At 48.0% G+C, this 18,893-nt stretch overlaps 2 protein-coding genes across 5 annotated transcripts in view; both read right to left on the minus strand.

The window, feature by feature from the left end:
• Positions 1 to 18,893, minus strand: part of EYA3 (EYA transcriptional coactivator and phosphatase 3) — a 218,572-nt gene that overhangs the window by 34,733 nt on the left and 164,946 nt on the right. For 3 of the 4 annotated variants that reach the window (XM_065744433.1, XM_065744432.1, XM_065744431.1), the window contains exon 1: positions 7,813 to 7,896. The exons of the other annotated variant lie outside the window; for it this stretch is intronic. The gene's annotated coding sequence lies outside the window, so the exon portion shown is untranslated. Of the gene's footprint in view, positions 1 to 7,812; positions 7,897 to 18,893 lie in introns of those variants that run through there. 4 annotated transcript variants of the gene reach the window in all.
• Positions 9,606 to 16,693, minus strand: PTAFR (platelet activating factor receptor). The gene is made up of 2 exons (XM_065744388.1): positions 15,368 to 16,693; positions 9,606 to 11,999 (listed from the first exon to the last, which is right to left on the minus strand). The coding sequence occupies exon 2, from the start codon at positions 11,939 to 11,941 to the stop codon at positions 10,895 to 10,897; it is 1,047 nt and encodes a 348-aa protein (XP_065600460.1). The 5' UTR covers positions 11,942 to 11,999; positions 15,368 to 16,693; the 3' UTR covers positions 9,606 to 10,894.

Consider the following 18,893-nt stretch of genomic DNA (forward strand, 5'->3'; position numbering starts at 1 on the left):
TCACCAGTACAGCCACCACCACACACTACCAGGAAACCAAGCTATGGTTCTGTTAGAGAGAAACCTTTTCAGCACTCAGCTGTCACCACAATTATGTTTAAAAGGTGAAAACTGCAGTAAATTTACATATTTCTCTTGTTATTTTCCAAGAGAGGCAGCCATGGCATTTATCACCATGCAATCAGTTTTGGGGACATCTGCAGCTATTTGTGTCTTAGCAACAGCAGTTGCTGGAGTAACCTGCTCAAAAGAAATAATAATCAAGGAAAGAATGAAATACTGGATAGTTGAGATTTTTTACTAGGGAAGAAAAGTTTAAATGACTGCATTTGATGCTCAGCAACTGTAACTGTTTCTAATTAAGCATCCCTGTTATACCATTCCCTCCCATGGCATCAGTGCTGGTAGAGGCAGTGGCAGCACCCAAACCACAGAACCACAGAATGGTTGGGTTGGAAGTGACCTCAGAGCCCACCCAGCCCTAACCCCTGCCATGGGCTGCGTGCCCCCCACCAGGTCAGGCTGCCTAGGGCCCATCCATGGCCAAGGGCACCTCCAGGGATGGGGCACCCACAGCTCTATATTGGCTGCTGAGCAGGGCTGGTGATGGGGTGATGAAGGCCACAGGTAAAGCTGAGACATTCAGTGTCTTTCTTACTTCAAGCTTTATTGTCAAGGCCTGCTGTCAGACCTTCCAAGACCTTGTGCCCAGTGACAGGGCTGGGAAGAGGACAGCACCTGTACAGACAGCACAGCTGGTGACCCTGGGGTAGCTCTCCCAGGAAGCTCTGCTGGAGGCTGCAGCAAAGGTCACTGCTTCCTACCTAGGGACTGTATGTGAGCCAAGGCTCACACCCTGAGCACCCACCTGAGCAGCTGAGCTGCAGGCCGTGCCCAGACAGGCACCCGTCACAGCCCACAGCCTGATGTCCCAGGCAGCCACAGAGCAGAGCTGTCAGCACAGGGCCACCTGGCACAGGCTGCTGCCAGGTCATGGCTGCTGTTTCAAACCTGAGACTGAGCTGATGTGATTTCTCATGTCTGCCCTACTGCAGACCCCTCTGCAGACCTCTCACCTTCATCCAGCTTGCCCCACTCACCCCTTGGGTGTTGAGGGAGGTACCCTTGTTGATGAGAATGCTGCTGCTGTGAGCCTTGCTGTCACACTCAGGACTCCTTCCTCTAGGTGTCCCTGCTGCTCCCTGACACAATCAGTAGTACAGAAAGATTAGGTTAGAGAGCATGCCATAAAAAAAACTGCACCTATACATGTCCGTAAAAACAAATGGAAGAAGGAAGTGGCCAATACCACTGCAGGGGTAAGGGTGCTCTCAGCTTCTGAAAGGTTGTATCAATACAGGGAATCATTGATTGAAAAAGAGCAAATGTGGCTTCCAAATAAAGCAGTAAGGGAAATACAGGCCACTCAGAGTTGCCTGAGTGGGTCAGAGGACCGAAGACCAAATCTACATGGAAACCATTCCCACAACGTGACATGCAAGAAAGTGGCTGGGAACAGACAGAATGGGTTCAAAGGCAAACGCTTCCTGACCAACCTGACTGCCTTTCCTGATGAAAAAGTGATTGACTGTGTGGAAGAAGAGAGCTGTAAGTACTCTGTAATTTGACTTTAGTAATGCAAAGTCACTCAGCATTCCTCAGGTGAAACTGAACTATGATGGATGAAAAACTGTCTGGACTGACAAGTTTACAGTACAGCAATTAGGGTCTACAATCTAACTAGAGGTAAAGTCAACCTACAAGAGTTGTCACTTGAAGCAACGTGAACATTTTGATCACGAGCAAGGTGATGGGACAGAAAACCCTTTCATCCTCTCTGTGGGTGACAGCAAACTGGGGCTTGAAGCTCAAATGCCTGAAAAGCCAAAACTGCAAGAGCTGTGACATGCTGCAAGCATGGGCTGGCAGAAACCCTACAGCATTCAACATGGACAAGTACTGTGTGCTGCTGCACCAGGGATGGAGTAACCCCAGGCAGCAGGGCTGGGATCCAACTGGAAGGTCACAGATAAGCAGGAAGGGAACTGGAGATTCCGGTGGACAAAAAGTTGAACAAAGAGTCGGCTGTCAGCCCCTGCAGCAATGAAGGCTATCTTCATTGCTATCAAGTGCTGTAGGCATCATGTAGAACAGGTCCCCTAACTTCTGGTATGTTGCTTGGTTCCATGAGGAAACAATCATGAAGACATCTTTGTTACTGTGAATACATTTTCCTTCACATCTTATCATTGAGAATTATCCCCTATCAAGACAACAAATAAAGCCTAGCAAAAACAATGATGCAGCTTCTGAAGTTTCTGATTATTGTAGGCTTACATCTGGACTGCAAAATGAATGTGGACAAATTAAGCACAAGGTTATTGCTAGGTGAGCTGCAGTAAGTGCTAGCATGTATCTTATATCTAGCTGACACCAGTTGCAAAGTGAACCATGTTACAAACTACCACAGAGGTCATAAAAAACTATCTAGCCTTACACTGTTAAGTTGCAATCAGATTTCCTTACCAGCTGGGCTGGGCACAACCCATTTTTGGAGCTCAGCACGCTTGGTTAGCCATATCATTTGTGCTGTGTGCCCACTCCCAGCAGTGACTAACAGGACTGGAGTTCTGGCAGAACAGCCAACACCTTCAGGCCTGCTCACCTCCTGCTCTTCCTCTCCTGAGAGGAACAGAATCACAGAATGGTTGGCTATGATGGGACCTTGAAGTCCCCCAGTCTCTGCTGCAGGCTGGCTGCCCCACTCCAGGTCACGTATCTTCTTGCACACCTAATGGAACATATAAACTTTCAGAAACAACAGCCTACACTATTTTCTACTGTCTTTCAACTCCAAAAGTTGTTCTTATCAAGAAAATTCCCCAAAGTGCCACCCTCCTTGACTTAGGCCTAGCTGACCCAGCAGGCTGCCAAAAATGCTTCCCTGAAATAGTCCACTTTCACCACTGAAAAAAGCTGCACTGGATTCTGATAGCTTCAGTATTTAAAAACGAATGCTTCCAGTGAAGACAATTACACGTTCTTTACAACAGCAGCCACAATAAAGGTTGTACCATTCAGAGATTAGACAAGCACAGCCTATACCTTGTTGTTGCTTTTTACTTCAGAATAAAGGTAAATTGTTCAGGTCCTGGAGTGATACACCACAGATTAATAATTTAAAGATGGCAACATTTGCCATTTTATTTCAGAACGCTAAGGGCAGTGGTATCACTGACTTACCTGCACTTCTTAGCTTCCTTCAGGTCAGATAAGTTTAAGTACTTTTCACTTCCTGGCTTAAAAAACATCTTTTTTCTTCGTATCTAAAAATGCCAACCTAGCAGCAGGCTTGGCATGACAGAGGGGAAGAATGGATACAGTGGAAAAGGAAGAAGAAAACATTTGTCTCTGCATAGCTCTCCAGATACCAGACAAGCTAATGAAGAAAATAAATAGTTCTTATTACCTTTGAGTCCCTTTATCATCTACAAAGGTGAACTCCTCTCCCTGTACACCAAGAGCTGGGGAAGGACAGGAAACAAAGGTTTAACACGCAGAAAAAAACCAAGGCAATGGTGTCTGAAATTTCAAGAACTCCTATAGTGGTACTGAACAAAACATCTGAATTATTGTAAATGAGACCAGACTTCTGTGTAAAATTTTAACACCTTGACTTTGACAGAAATGTTTTCTGTGATAGTATCTTCCCCAACTCATACACAGGAACAACTGTGTCTTTATCAAGAAAGAAGCGTGTGGAAATTTTTTCTAGTAAACCTATGGTTAAGCCTCTTTCAGAATACTGAGTTTTCAAAACTGACACTTGTTTTTCTCTGCTCTGAAAAGTAATTATTCGTCTACTTTTACAAATGACATTGGTACTGAATATGCAGTATTCTCTGTTCATCTGAAATCAATTACAATTAAGGAAGACTTTCTTAAGCTTTCCCAAATATAGAAGGGCAACGAAAATCATCATGGAAAAGAAATTAGCAAGGCTATTTTGTAAAATCTTCAAAATGGATTTACATGACAGTGTAGTACTTACAGAGAAGGAAACCATCAGCCAAGGTTTAAAATTGCCATGCACTTACGTTACGTTCCAGGTGACTCTCAGACAAACAGACTATCAGCTCTAAAACAACACAGATTTCAACATCCAAAGGAAGTTCTTGGGATGAGAGAACAGCTCTCTAGACATGGCTAAACTTCAGGAGGGCAGACCACCCTTTGCAGAACTGAACTACCATTTAATTGCCTCTGAAAATGGATGAGCCACATTCTTAATTCCCAAATTTATCTTAGAGATGAGAAAAGATCTCAGAGAGAGTCCACGCACTGAAGAGACAGCTAAGACATGCTGTGTTTTCTTCCCACAGCACTACTCTGAACACCAGGTCTGGCTAACACATTAGGAAGGAATGTGACTCCCTGCAGCACCACCTGAACTCTGAAGCTCCAGATGCGGCTGTAAGATAGGAGAAAAAACTGGAAATCACTCCCTTAGGTACCAGGGAAACTTGAGCCACAGCACCCACCTGAACTATGCCTTGACCACTGCTTGAGAGGATCACCAGGGAGGATACTGCTGAGGAGCAGCTTGCTTTGCTGCCCTTTAACAAATTAAAAACCTCTAGACAAATTAGGATGAAAGAAAATAAGGACAAGAAAAGGTAAGGAAAAGCTGAAGAGTGCCTCCTCCAACTTACAACCAACCAGTGTGTGCTGCTGGTCGTGGTTCAGGTGACCAAAGGAAAAAAGCTGCTGCTAGAGACAACAGAGCCTGGAGGTGGGTTGCTTGTAGGCACTGCTGGCTGTGAGATCAAACAAGATACCAGCTGCCAAGTCCTCTCAGTTCCAGTTAGGCACTCAGAAATTTCCCCTGCACCTCCATCCTGACAGGTCCTTGTTCATCTGCAGGGCAGAAATTTAAAATATTCCTATTTCTGATAGATAATACTGGTACTGAGTTACTCGAGTCCATCCTCAAATAATAAATGCTTTAAGTCCTGAATCTTGATGCAGAATGACTTATACATAAAAACACACTACTTTCAGGTTCTTCATTCACTTTAAAAAGCCACAACAGTATGTGTAACCACGTATAGCAATCCTTCAGTACATGAAAGCTAGGATGCAGTACATTCTATTTGCTGGAGAGATACTCCAACCCATTAACACAAAACATGAAGACCTTTTTAATAAAGCATATGACATAATCAATTCAGAATCCATCCAAACATCTCAACTTTTGCCTTGGTAACTGTGTTGTTGGTCTATTGGATTGAGAAAGAAAATTTGAGAAGTCAGAAGTTTTTTCCAAAGTCAGTAATTATTTGGGAATAATTACACAGCTGAACACATCTGTGATAGGGAAGTGACAGTTCTGCAATTTAATCCATCCCATAAACCAACAACACACAGTTACCAAGGTGCCACAACTGCTGCTGATGCTGCATGGAAAAGCTGAGATGCAGGCAAAAGACAGAAAGACATTGTGCACTGCTTCTCACAGCTTGTGCACTGCTGGACCTTCACCTCAGCTTCCCTTTACAAGGTTACAAGTGAGAATGCAGCGTAATGTTGGCTGTGCAGTAAAAACTGGACAGCAGAACTGCATGAGCACGAAGTAACACGTGGTGAGATGATTTTACAAAAACACACAAAGGTCAAACAGTACACAGTTAGGTACACAGGTCTGTAGTTTTGCAAACTGAGAAAAATAAATAATCTTTGGGCATTTTTTAAGCTGTAAATTATGAAAGCAGTGACTTGAGGCACGCAAGCTGCCGTGACTCTAAACAAAAGCTTATCATTTGGTATCTTGAACTCAGGATTATCTGCAAAAAGCCACAGAACTAAATAACCAAGGCAGGTAACAACTGTATAAATCGTATCCTAATAGCAAATACAACTTTTAATTGCTAGCTGGAAGTTACCAGGCTACAGACTAAGTGCATCACAGGAACAGAAGTAGAGATAGCTCCATACAGAAAAAGAGGCCTGGTATGATGATCCATCTATCCATCTGACTTGCTAGACTTGCTACAGATACCCCACAGCAAGGACTAGTTTCAGTCTGGAAACAACTTAGCCTCACCACGCAGTGCAGAAACCAAATAAGGCACCCTACCATGGAGCTGGATCCACATAAAGCTTCAGCACTTCTGCTGAAGCATTGGAACAGGTTGCCTAGAGAAGTAGTGCATGCCCCATCCCCAGAAATATTCAAGATCAGGCTGGATGGGGCTCCGAGCAACCTGATCAAGCTGTAAATGTCCCTGTACACAGCACGGAAGTTGAACTAGGTGATGAGGTGATAACCTTTAAAGAGACCAACTTTAACTATTCTATGATTCTATAAACCAGGAATATCGAGCAGAGCTGATCTGGGTCCAGCACAGCTCCAAAGCCCAACTGATCACAGGCACTGCCAAGCACAAATACATCCACTTGGATATGTCTGCACAAGCTCCAGTGCAAGCCCATACCAAACCCATCCAGACTGAAACGTGCAGGTATGTTTACAGATAATAAGAATGCACCTAGATTATGCCAACAAAGCTGGTAACAGGGCTGAAGGCATGACCTATGAGGAGAGGCTGACAACACTTGGGATGTTGAATGCAGAGAAGAGGAAGCCAAGAGGCAGACTCACTGCTCTCTGCAGCTTCTGAGAAAGAGGAGGTACAGAGGAAGGTGTCAGACTTTTCTCCCTATAAACAGAAGCAGGACTCATGGGAAGAGCACAAAGCTGCACCAGGGGAGGTTCAGACTGGACATTAGGAGAAGTTTCTTCACCAGGAGGATGGTTGAACACTGGGACAGGCTTCCCAAGAGAGATGGTTGATGTCCCATGTCTGTCCGTGTACAAGAGGCATTCGGATAATGCCTTCAATAGTATGCTTTAACTTTCAGTTAGCCCTGCAATGGTTGGGCAGTTGGATGAGATGACCTCTGGAGTGACCTCACCGCTGCCTTCTGGTATTTAAAGTATTTATAAACAAGATGGAGACTGACTTTTTATATGGTGTGACAGCAATAGGACAAGGGGGAACAGTTTTAAATTAAAAGAGGGGAGATCTAATTCAGATGTGAGAAATTCTTTACTCAGAGCACAGCGAGGCACTGACATTGCTGCCCAAAGCTATGGGTGCCCCATCCCCGGAGGTTCCCCGGGCCATGGATGGGCCCTGGACAGCATGATGTGGTGGGGGGCACCCAGCCCATGGTAAATATTAGGGCTAGGGGGTTTTGAGGTCACTTCCAACCCAGCTATTCTGTGATTCTGTTATCTCTACGGCCTTGTCCAGAGAAACTACTCTGCTCTCTTAACTGCCTCCATACAAAGCCACCACAGGCTGAGCAAAGCTGCCTCGAGCTGGAGCTCTACACCACTGACGGCCGTGTAGATGATGCACTGGCGCCCAGGCACACCGCGGGCTGCCCGGGGCAGCCGGGCCGTGCTCCCTCGTTCCCTCACACAACCGTTCCTTACCCCCGAGCTCAGGGAGCCGGACACTATCTCCCCACAGCTCTCTGATGCTCCCCAGCGCCGTCAAGAGGCACCGGGACAGCCGGGAGCACCGCTCCGGACCGGACCCGCGGCGCCCTGCGGCCGAGTGCTGCGGCCTAACCCGACGCCATCACCGAGCGGCCCTCGGCATCTCCCCGGACCCGCGGAAAAGACGGCGACGGAGCCACGCGCTCCTCCCGCTCCCGAGAGTCGCAGCGCGTTGGGCCTGAGGAGCCGGAACGGCGGCGGGGCCGAAGAGCAGAGCGCAGCCGGACACATCGACGATCCCTTACCGAGAAGCGGCCCCGCAGCCGCGCCCGGGAACGCGTCCCGCATCCGACATGGCAGCGGCGGCCCCGCGGCTCCGCAGCCGCAGCACGACCCGGAAGCAGAACGCCGCTACGCCGGAAGTGACGTCACCCCGCCCTGAGGGCGGGGGGCTGAGGAGGTAGTGCGGTTTCCAGGGCGCCTTTCAGAGATGTTTCTTTATTCTTGTAACAGTACAGAGCTTGCTGAGCTTTTAGTCTCACCTTTTCCCAGAATTCATGCGGTGACCGAGAGGAAACACAAATACCAAAAGGACCACGAATACTCGTAAACTTTGCCTGTGTGGTGTAGAAGCTTTGAAGTGTAAATGTAGAAAGACGAGAGGAGACCTGAAAGGCACCTGGGAAACGCACTTTATTGAGAAGAAGCTGTGACGGTCCCTATCGTTGCAAATTAAAACCGTGTCCTGCAGCCTGCTGTAAAGCTGAGCAGTAATTCCAGGAACGGAAGAAGGTCAAAACTCGTTTTAAAATGCCTTGTTGCTGACTTCATTATTGCATCATCTCGTGAAGCGTCCTCAGAGTTCGTTCACCATTCACCCATTCCCTTAAAAGCAAGTTTACATTTGTCCTCTTCAACTCACGCCTCACAGTTGGTGTCTGTGGAGTATTTGCTTTCTGTGTGTGTTTACAAACAGTGAGTAACCCAGATCTGCTGCAAGTTTCCCAGTAATTCTAGAGAAGGCCACACACTTACAGATTTCTACACAGAATAAATCCCTTTCAATTTCTTCCAAGAGTTGCCAGACTCCAGCTGTCAAGTGCTTTAGTGGCTATGAAGCAAGTAAGATCTACCTGTGTGGGGAGGGGAAAAGCTTTGCCAGCTGGAAGAGCATCTCAGCCAGGATCTACCATCTCAGGAGGGCAAAAATACAGAAGCACAGTCCTCCAGCTACGAGGATTTAGGCTTTTAGATGAAGTATTGAGATACTTACTGTGCTCTGGACGACTGCAGACACAGAGCAAAGATTTGAACGTGGCTGAGGTATGTGGTCAGGGAAAAGCCTCTGCAAAGAGATGCCAGCAGGTATTCTTTGTGGATGACCATTCTGGAGCAGAGAACAGAACCAGGAGGGAATGCATTTGGTTTATGATGGCATTCTGTCCTCTGCCTGGTAAAGGGTCAGGAGTGCACAGCTCGCCATGGGAGGTGGCATTAAGAAGAAAGAAGCATTCTAGCACTTCTGCTCATTTACACACACAAGCATAAAAGCTGCTCAAGGATCTGCAGGAGGTACATCTGAAGGACACCTGTCTCCACTGAACATAGACAGGTCTGACAGTAAAGTTGGTCCCACCATTAGAAAGACTCCAGCTCGTCCTTCACCTTCTCCTCATAACTGTCAAGCATGTGAAGGTTGCTGACAACACACACAGATCACGAGCACTGCCAGGCCAGACAGACTTTTCTTATCAGCCAGATTCTCCCATATAGTTTGAGGAACCAAAAAAAAAGATTGTTAAAAACAAGTAGCTTCCCTTCCTTGCCCTGCCCGATTTCCTGTGCTGGATTGAGTAATTTCAGTCAGAAAAAGAAACCTCAGTTGTCTCATGACTTGTAACAGAAATTGGCACCCCTGGAAAACTACCCCATGGCCCTACTGACTGCAGCCCAGCCCTGGGTGAGGAGTCTCAAGTCTTTCACAATTACATGAGTTACATCTCTGCAAAGTGCTCTGCATCACTGTGCATCACTGGTTTACTCAGAAAGTGCTGCGACCCAACCTAATACTTCATTTGTGGTAAACTATCAAGAACCAGTTAGCTTCTTTTCTTCATAGCAGAAATCAGAAGGCAAGGGAAGGAAATAATGCACAGTTGCTTTTTGCAACCCTCATTCAAATAAATAAGAGCAAAGATAGAGAAGCATTTTTAGGTTTTTTTGTTTGTTTGTTTTTTGTCTTTTCATAAGAATAATGCCCGTGCTGACAGCAGCCTTCTGTTACCCAGAGCCTCCAGAACGAGGTGGGATCTCCACAGACACAAAATTAAAATTAGCAGTCACCCCAAAACTACCAAACTGAGTGCAAGAGGCCACTTATTTTCCAGTTCTGCAATCATACAAGAAAGCAGGGCAGACAGCAGCCCCCTCTTGGACATAATGCTGATTTGGGATGGGGGCTGAGGCACTACCAGTTCCTCTTGCTTTTTTTTGCTTTGTCCAGTGACTTGTCTGATTCAAAAGCTGTGAGCAAAGACAGTTTGTAACAGCTGCTTGCAGGCACCTGGGAAGTACAGACCCTGACAGACCGAGGGAGTAGGCAAGAAGGGATCAGAGGTGCAGATCTCTTCCTCAAAGGCTTTGGGAGGAACCCCTCAGACTGTGTCCGTTCTGACCATTTAAGCTTCTTCAGCTCATATTCTTTACAGAACTGTGCAAGCCACTCAGAACAGTTACTGGATTGTGTTATCAGCTCAGTGCATTCCACCAGATTGCTTGGAAGTCATACAGCTGTGATACTGGACTCTTCCTGGAAGCTGAGCAGGCAGAGGACCAGGCATGGTCCTACCAGGGCTGACATCATGGATAGTTTCAGTGTATTTTGCCTATTGCAGATGCTTGCTGCATTTCTTTCAGGTAAAACCAGATTGCCCAAGCTGCTCTCTGTGCCCACACCACAGACAGGAGGTGCTTTTCTCACAGATTCTTCCAGCTTTCAGTTCTGCTTGTTGACAGTGATAGAAGAAATCACAGAATGACAGAAGTTAGAAGGGACATCTGAGTCCATCTGGTCCAGCAGAGACATCCAGAGCCCCTTGCCCAGCATCACATCCAGGTGGCTTTTGAAGATCTCGAAAGAGGAGATTCTCTGGGCAACCTGTGCCAGTGTCCTGGCCCTCACATTAAAAAGTTCTTCCTGATGTTCAGGGGGGACCTCCTATGTTCCAGTTTGTGCACATTGCCTCTTGTCCTTTCACAAATGAGCTCTTGTAACAGGAAAAATGAAAAGTAATATCCTGTTCCTCGGTCATGTCCCTCCGTGCCTTCGTTTGAGACAAGATGAGTGACTCATTCGTGCACCTCAGTCTGCAATCAGAACCGACAGACCTAGAACCCAATGGCATCCTCTTGGTGAACGGTGCCCTCAATCACTGTATCTGTGGTTTGCCTGGAGCATTTGCGACTCCCTTTCATGCTTTTCAGATTCTGTGACATGTGCATCCGGAACTTCTTGGTAAGGAAGCAGTAGATGATGGGGTCCAGCACACAGTTCATACTCAAGAGGCACAAAGTCACCTGGTGGGCATCATTGAGCTGCTGGCGAAAGCGACAGTTTTCCTTCTCCCATTGCTCCAGAACAGTCAGTGTCCAGGGCAGGTCTACAATGTGATGAGGCACAAAGCTTATGATGAACACTACCAGCACTGTGCAAACCATCCAGAGCGCCCTTTGCTTGACGTGAGCGCTCTTCTGCTGCTGCCCTGATTTGGAGAACAGGGCCCTGATAATGAAGATGTTCCAGACTAGGATAAATAGGAAAATGATGAAGAAGAGAATGCAGATGATGACGTGAATGGCAAGAACAGGTGTGACATCTCCAGAAGAGTCATAGCGCTCAAAGCAGCGCGTGTAATTCTTTGATTTGATTTTCTCCACGTTTGTATTATCATCAAAAATATAATACAAAGCGCTGCCCACTGTTATGATCCAGATAGCTGCTGATAGAAAAATACCCCTTCTCCGGGTGGTAAACTGAGCTGCTCTAATGGGATTAGTCACAGCTTGGTAACGGTTGTAGGTAATGACCATCAGGAAGGCCACAGAAGCGTAGGTGTTCACGAAAAATAAACAGCCAGCCACGTTACAGAGGAGCTTGGGCATGATCCAGTCTCCGTGGTGGTGATAGTAAACAATCCACAGTGGCATTGTAACAAGGAAGAGCAGGTCAGCTACTGTCAGGTTCAGCATAAATATCTTGATTTCATTCAGTTTCTTGGTGGGGTAAATACGGCTGAAAATCCAGAGCACGTAGCAGTTGGCGACAAAGCCCAGAATGAAAATGATGCTGTAGAAAGCAGTGAAGAGGCTGTAACGAAACTCAGAGTCTATGGGGCACGTAGTGCCTGCAGCATTATCTTTGCCTACTCCAGACATTGTGCTGTGGAGTGGACACGTGTGAGCCCCGATTTCCAGCTGTATCTTTTCTTCTTACCTGAAAATAAGAAGCATGAAATGAGCTGACTGGTACTGTGCCATTGCCGTGTGGCTCAGACACCTGCTCTGTCCCCTTGGGTCCTGTCATCTCCCCCATTTCCATTCCATACTATCCTCTGTGTCTCCATCCAGTGTTTTGTTTTGTTTTGTTTTTGCTACAGTGCAGATCTCAGATCACTAATCTTAAAAGAATTCTGTAGGAATGTTCATATAACAGATAAAACCATCTCTTACTCTCCTCCCAGCTACATAGACTGAGCTTCTGAGTCTCTTACTATCGGCATACAGGTTTTTCTTGACTCTTAGCTACATTTCTCTTTCTTAAAAGCCTGCCTGTCTTCAGTTGTGCCCTCATTTTGAGCTCAGACTTTTCTCAGATCAATTTGGCTCTTTTTCTTCTTTTCTTTTCTCTACCATTTCTTCGTCAAATCCAATTGGAGCTGCAGCAGTGCTGTGCTTTCCTGTGTCACACTAGTGAAGCAACTGACAGTCACTAAAGAGATGCCTTCAGGATTTTAATATTACCAGTCCTCACCTCAATTAGTAGTTCTTCAGATCACACCTACAGCTTTGACATCCAACTTCTGCATCATCAGTACGACCTGTGTTCTTGACTCAGGTCTGTGTGGGATGCAGATCGACCCCTGCATACCCCAACCTGCTTATTTCACCATACAGAGGAGATAAGGCCTGCTCTTCTCTCTAGCACCAGCGCCCTGTGAGACACTGGACAGGCACTGACCTCTCCACAGCACAGTCCTGCAGATCTGCTGTTTTTTTGCTCCCTCCAGAAGTCGGGGGATGATGACTGACTATTGCAATCACTGCTTTGTTGGGAGGAGCCACCAAAAAGAGCGTGAGGCTGCTCATTCACATCACACAGGGTTTGATGTGATAATCTGAGCTAACAAAGGGTTTATAAAATGCAGAACGTGGTGGTTTACCATGTAAACCTTGCCACCAGTCATGATGCCTGAGCTTCTTATACAAATTAGGAGGGCAAATCCGAGTGCTGTGCGTTGCAGTGTGCTTGCTGTGGCCCTGCCAGCCCCATGGACAAGTGTTTTACAACGAGCTTCCTCCTGGGCAAGCACCCTTCTGCCTCAAAACTTTGCATCTTCCCTAGTAGCAGTGGCACAAAACCCTCTCTGAGGCACTTTGTGCCCACATGTTGTTGGTTCCTCATTTGCAGTGCTGCAGTTTTCCTCTCCAAATAAGGAAGTCAGCTTCACCTCAAGAAAATTGCCCCTTTCCTCAGAAAACTCTGCCAACACCTTTGTACTTCTTTGTACTTCCCAGCTGGGAGGAGAGGAAGGCAGCAGTCACCTTCCCCAGCCTGTCCTTCCTTACTCCTCATGGATGCCTTATGGATACGACAATTATGGATGCCCGTGACCTCACATGGGGCCCTCCCATTGCTGCTGGCTGCTGTGCTCCCTGTTCTGATTCATGCAGGGCTAAAGGCAAGTCCTGCTCTCACCTCATGGCTCCATTTCTGCACCCTCATTTATAGATGAAAAGTGGTAATCATCACAATGTGGCCTTAATTACATGGACAGCGCAGCTCTCCCACTCAATGGGGACCCACCCCAGCTGAAGACATGGGACAATTGGGAGGGTTTGCATCCCTGGCTCAGGGGGCAGCATGCACTGATGCTTCAGGAGAGGGCTGAAGAGAGATTCATGTAGACCTCCACACTTGATGCACTCTTCTAATGGCAGAATAAGTAAATTGAAGTCCTAATTACCTAAGATTATTAGAGACATCATGGTTGGTTCTAATCTGTACCCTAAATTGAGCATTCTGACTGGCTGCCACCTTCAGCAAATAGTTCTGCTGTTTGGGACTGGGATCTTTGATCTGTTGCTCACAAAGTTCATCTGAGCAAAACCCTTCTGCCCCTGCTTGTCTGCTGCTGCACACAGGGGCTCTGGGAACTTCCCTGCAGAGCTGCCCCCAGCAGCCAGACTGAGCAGATGAGCTGTTAAAGAGGGTAAACCCACACATCCCCCACCTGCAAAGCCTTACACCTGGGGAAGACAGGTTTGGGCTAAGGGCTGTGCTCTGACTGGAGAGATGAATCCAAGGATGTGCTCTAAGCTGTTAACTGTGCTCTGGCAAAGGTGCAGGATAGGCAGTGGGAGAGGACAGTGCCTTCTACAAGCCGTACTGGCAGGGCTTGGTCAACTCATCTCCCTTGGCAGTAGTCAGCTGTGCAGTGCCAATGCTGAGGTCCTTCAGAGGATCTCAGAAGAGTTCTTCCCTTCTTGTTTGCCAAGCCAGATGTTCTACATCACACAACTAGAAGAGAGCAAGGCACCACTGCCCTCTAAACTTATTCAACACCAATTTTATTCTTCAGTCAGATGAACCATATGGGTCACCTCACTCAGCCTCTCCTCCTGAAGCAGTTCCCCTTTGTATAGGACACAAATGTCCTCTGTGCCACCAGTGGGGGTCGAGCTGGGGCTGGCAGCGCCAGGTCCTGGCAGCTCCAGGTCCCATTCTCAGCTGCAGCTGCACTATGAATCATTAAGGCTGGAGAAGACCTCAAAGATCATCTAATCCAACTGTTCACCTACCATCAACACTGCCCACTCAACCATGTTCCTTAGTACTGTATCTACATATCTCTTGAACAAATCTTATGCTATCTCCTCCCAGTGCTGGTATGACTTTCAAATTCTCTTCCTACTATTCTCCCCCAGCAGATCATTTTGGTCTCTCTTCTCCCAGTGTCTCCCAGGTTGGAGTTTAAAACCAGATTTTTCTAATTTCTTGACAGGTTTTTCTAGCCAGCACCCAGTCTGCTACAACGTCCAGTGGAGAACACGATAAGCATGGTGAGCCCTGCAGCTGGGACACTCTCTGAGGCTCCTGCACCAAAGAATTAGTGGCTGCCTGAGCTGATCACCCCATTCAACATATTTAAGAGAAGCTGATGAGTCTACCCTCCATCAAATTTTCTGACTGCTTCTACTTTAAGATCTGAATAACCAATATAGCAGTGAGAGCCATAATTTGATTACACACTCTGTGAGAAAGAAGTACTTTCTCTTGCACTATTTGCCACTAATCTGCAGCATTACCACATCCCTGGTAGCTGTAGTCCAAAGCCACTGCCTAGTACACCAGTGCATCAGCTGATAACCCCCAGAGGTTCCTATCCTCAGCTCCACCACATGCAGAACTAGAAGTGGAAGTCACCAACTGCACAGGAGAGTGGCTGGGGCAAACACAGGCTCTGGTCCCAGTCTCTCCAATGGGCCACGCTGTCCCAGTAAGGATTCACAGGCTGATGGCTACGACACCAGAAAGACATCTTTCAGCAGGAACAGCACCAATCAAATCTATTTTGTGCTTACCACGATCAAAGGGATTCAATGCAACGTGTCCATCTTCAGCTCCAGTAGAGATCGGTGTCTTATTGTGGGTGCTCGGTCCTCTTCTCAGTGCTATATTCTCTGACCAGGGTCTGAAAGGTCTTCACGAGGGCAGCTCTCAAGAAGAGGACACCAGAGTGGGAGCAACTGCAGCATGACTGCAGAGTCACTAGAGAAGAGGAAATGTGTGACATCAGCTCAAGGGAAATGAGAAATAAAATAGCTTTGTAGAGGAAAGGCAATCAACCGCAGCGAAGATCTGGAAAGTCCTTAGGGCTGTTTCCTCAGAATATCTTCTGATAATCCCAAAAGAAGGCAGAGTTGGAATTTTCCTCTAAAAGCAGAATAGTAATCCACTTTTTGTCCCTGGGATTAGATAGCGTTTGAACATCCTTCTTCTATATACAGGTGAATTCACTTCTGGCAGAAGCCAGAAGAGTTTTGACCCAATAATTTGAAGGAAAGGAAGTGCCAGAAAACTCATGTACCCCACAGATAGACTCATTCTTTAGCAGAGTCTCCTTCACATTTGTGTTCGGTGTGAACTGATCCAGGAATACAGCTGTGCCAGATCTCCTTTGATCTCAGGGACCTTCAGCAGACGCTGGGACACAGCAGCATGGCAGACCTTCACCTGGAGCATTCCCCATCACATCCTGAGCACCATGGCTGGGGCAGCCTGAAGAGCACTCATCACAGGAACACAAACCAGTGCTCAGGGGGACACCAGAGAGAAGCAAAGCTGCAGGGACAGCCCCAAGCAGGCCAGCACATTCCAAACTGCAGTGCCCATGGTGCTGGTTACCCTGCCCTCCATGCAGGAGGCACCAGCAGTGCTGCACTGCTCTGAAGGTGAACCAAAGTCCCCACTCCTCCTTGGAGCAGTCAGAGCCCTGTTTGTGCCCTGCCCACGAGAGTGATTCTGGGAACTCCAATTAAAAACAAACTAAAAGCACTCCAGGGAGGCTGGCTGGCAACTGGGCTGTGACTTTGGACAGAGCAACCGGTGAGGATGTCTTGTCACCAGGGGAAGGGACCATTAGCAAAGGCTGCAAAACAAAGCATACTGTCCTGAGCAGCCAAGTTCTTAGAGGAAACAAAAGCCCAGGAGGTCTAGGGAGGAGTTCTGGTCAGAAATCAGACCCTGTTCTTCTGGGGCTCCACCACTGCTGTTTCTGAATGTGGGACATTGGATCCAGCATTAAAATGTGTGGTGGTTTCAGGAGCCCAACTTCCAGAGCAGCCCTGGTCTTCCAGTCCTGGGGAAGCACACAAAGCACTGAATGCCATCTTGAATATGCTCTTAGTTTTATTATTAAAAAAAAAAAAAGCAGTCTAATTATTTTTTCCTACTATAATCGATTCCCTTGCTGTGCTTCTAATCAGCCGTAATAGTACTTTTGCTTGTTGCATCCGGGATGCTGGATCCTGAAGTAGCTCTTCCAATTGCTGCTGCTCGGGGCCAACATCAGGCTGGAGGGCAGCAGGATGCTCCCCTGGTTCCTGGCACCACGTCAGCACTGCCAGGATGAGCTCCTTCCACGCACGGAGATGGGTGCTGCCTCCTTGCATGCACTGTGTCCCTGGAAGGTTTTCCTGCACTCATTTCCTTGAGGCAGAGCCTGCTGTTAGCAGAATACCCATTTTTGATGACCACACATTAGTTGTGCAGATGATGGTTTAGAAATATGATATCATTAGCAAAGCCCTGCAGATGATTTTCCAAGAGCAAAGCGACGTTATTAATGGAGAAAAGCTCAGTGTGGAGTGCAAGCGGAGCACACAGCAGAGCAGTGCACACACTCTGCGTGGAGCCAGGCAGACTCTGGATGGTTTTGTTTCACAGAGCCCAGGGCAGCCTGTACAAACCCTCAATCAACACTGGGGTTTTGTACACTGCAGCTCAAGGCTGCTCTGAATTGAGGTTTTGCCCGTGTGTCCCTTTGGGCAGGAAATCCCTTTGCTCTGAGGGCAGTGCTGTCCAGCACGGCTGCTGCACTCGCTCCCCAGAATCACAGAGGATGCATTGAGGTCCCCACCTCGTTATGGGGGATGGCATTAAAGCACAGCCCCCAGATGAACAGCAGCAGATCGTGCTGCCACAGCCACGTCCCCGGATTCCCACTGCTGTGCCCGTGGTTGTGAGCTCTCTGCACAGCACGGGGCAGTGCCACCACTCGGGGCACCAACTCACACCTGCCAGGCACCCAGGCAGGGAATCCTCAGGGGGTGCACAGCCAGCCCACGTCCCACCACCACCACGAGACAGAGCAGAAAGAGCTGGAGAGCTCAGGAGGGAGGTGAGCAGAAGGGATGGGATGGGATGCCCTTACCTCGGGGCTGTCCGGCCCAGCAGACCCTGGCCCTCAGCGAGCAGCAGCAGCGTGCTGAGCCTGGAGGAGCAATGTCAGGAGGAGTAGGGACAGACAGGAAAGAAGGCGCTGGTTTGCAGGTGGGTGACTCACTTCCCTCTTGGCACTTGCAGCCTGGCTGGGACGTGCCCTGGCCACACCCTGCTGCACACCACCAATCTCACAGGGAAACAGTTGTGCAGGACAGGGGCTCACTGCTCTCTGGCATGACCATGGGATGGGGCAGTCCTGCCTGCAGCAGTTATAGGGGTCCGGGCTCAGTGTCTTCCAGGCTTCTCACTCCCTTCCAGGCATGGGGGGCAGCCAGCACAGCGCTCCAGGCTCATCCCAACACCTCAGCAGCAGCTGGTGACTCACAGTGAGGCACCGTGTCAGGATGAGACTGCTCAGAGTACCAGAGAATGATGGAGGTACACCAGCCAGAAAACCACTCCAGGCTGCAGCAGCAAGTTCCATTGCCCCCTCTGCAGCTTTATAGACCCCCTCCCTCATCTCGTGCTCCTATGCCATTGCTTTGGGAAGAAAGGGGGGCATCTTTGGGACCCACTCGCTCTTTGTCTTGCTGCTGTGACCCAGAGCAACGTTCAGGTTCCACGTGGGGTTTCCCCAGGTGTGCACTGACATCACATGGACTACAGGCATAACACCACCCTGAGTCACTCGTGTTGTAATGAGATTCCACATTTCCTTCTGCTGCCTTCGTTCACCGCAGGCTGTTTGACAAGGAAATGCTGTTGGGTTTTCTTTCTCTTAACGAGAGCCAGCACTGGTTGCTGCAAGGAAGGAGGCACGAGGATTCTGAGAGTTGGGACAGCCCCAAAGGGCTGCACTGTTTCCTGAAAGTGCATTGTATCCAACCTGGGCTGTTACCAGAAGGAACAGGCACAGCCCATAGTCGCACATCTTCCCCTCTAAGCCTGCTGGACGCTCAGCTGCTGCATTTGAACCACAACAATTGCTCTGGGACACGTGCCAGCATGATTTTCCTTTACAAGTGCCCCTCCTTGTCATCAAAACACACAAACAAACCGTTCCATCCAGGTCAGCTACAGCCAAGTGTCCAGACAGGAGCTGCCTGCAGCTGAAAACGATGTGAATGATAAGAAAGGTGACAGATAAATGCCATTGGTTATTTT

This window comes from Cyrtonyx montezumae, unplaced genomic scaffold (assembly GCF_038088225.1).
Source record: "Cyrtonyx montezumae isolate F1298 unplaced genomic scaffold, pur_monq_1.0 scaffold_31, whole genome shotgun sequence".
Lineage (NCBI taxonomy): Eukaryota > Metazoa > Chordata > Aves > Galliformes > Odontophoridae > Cyrtonyx > Cyrtonyx montezumae.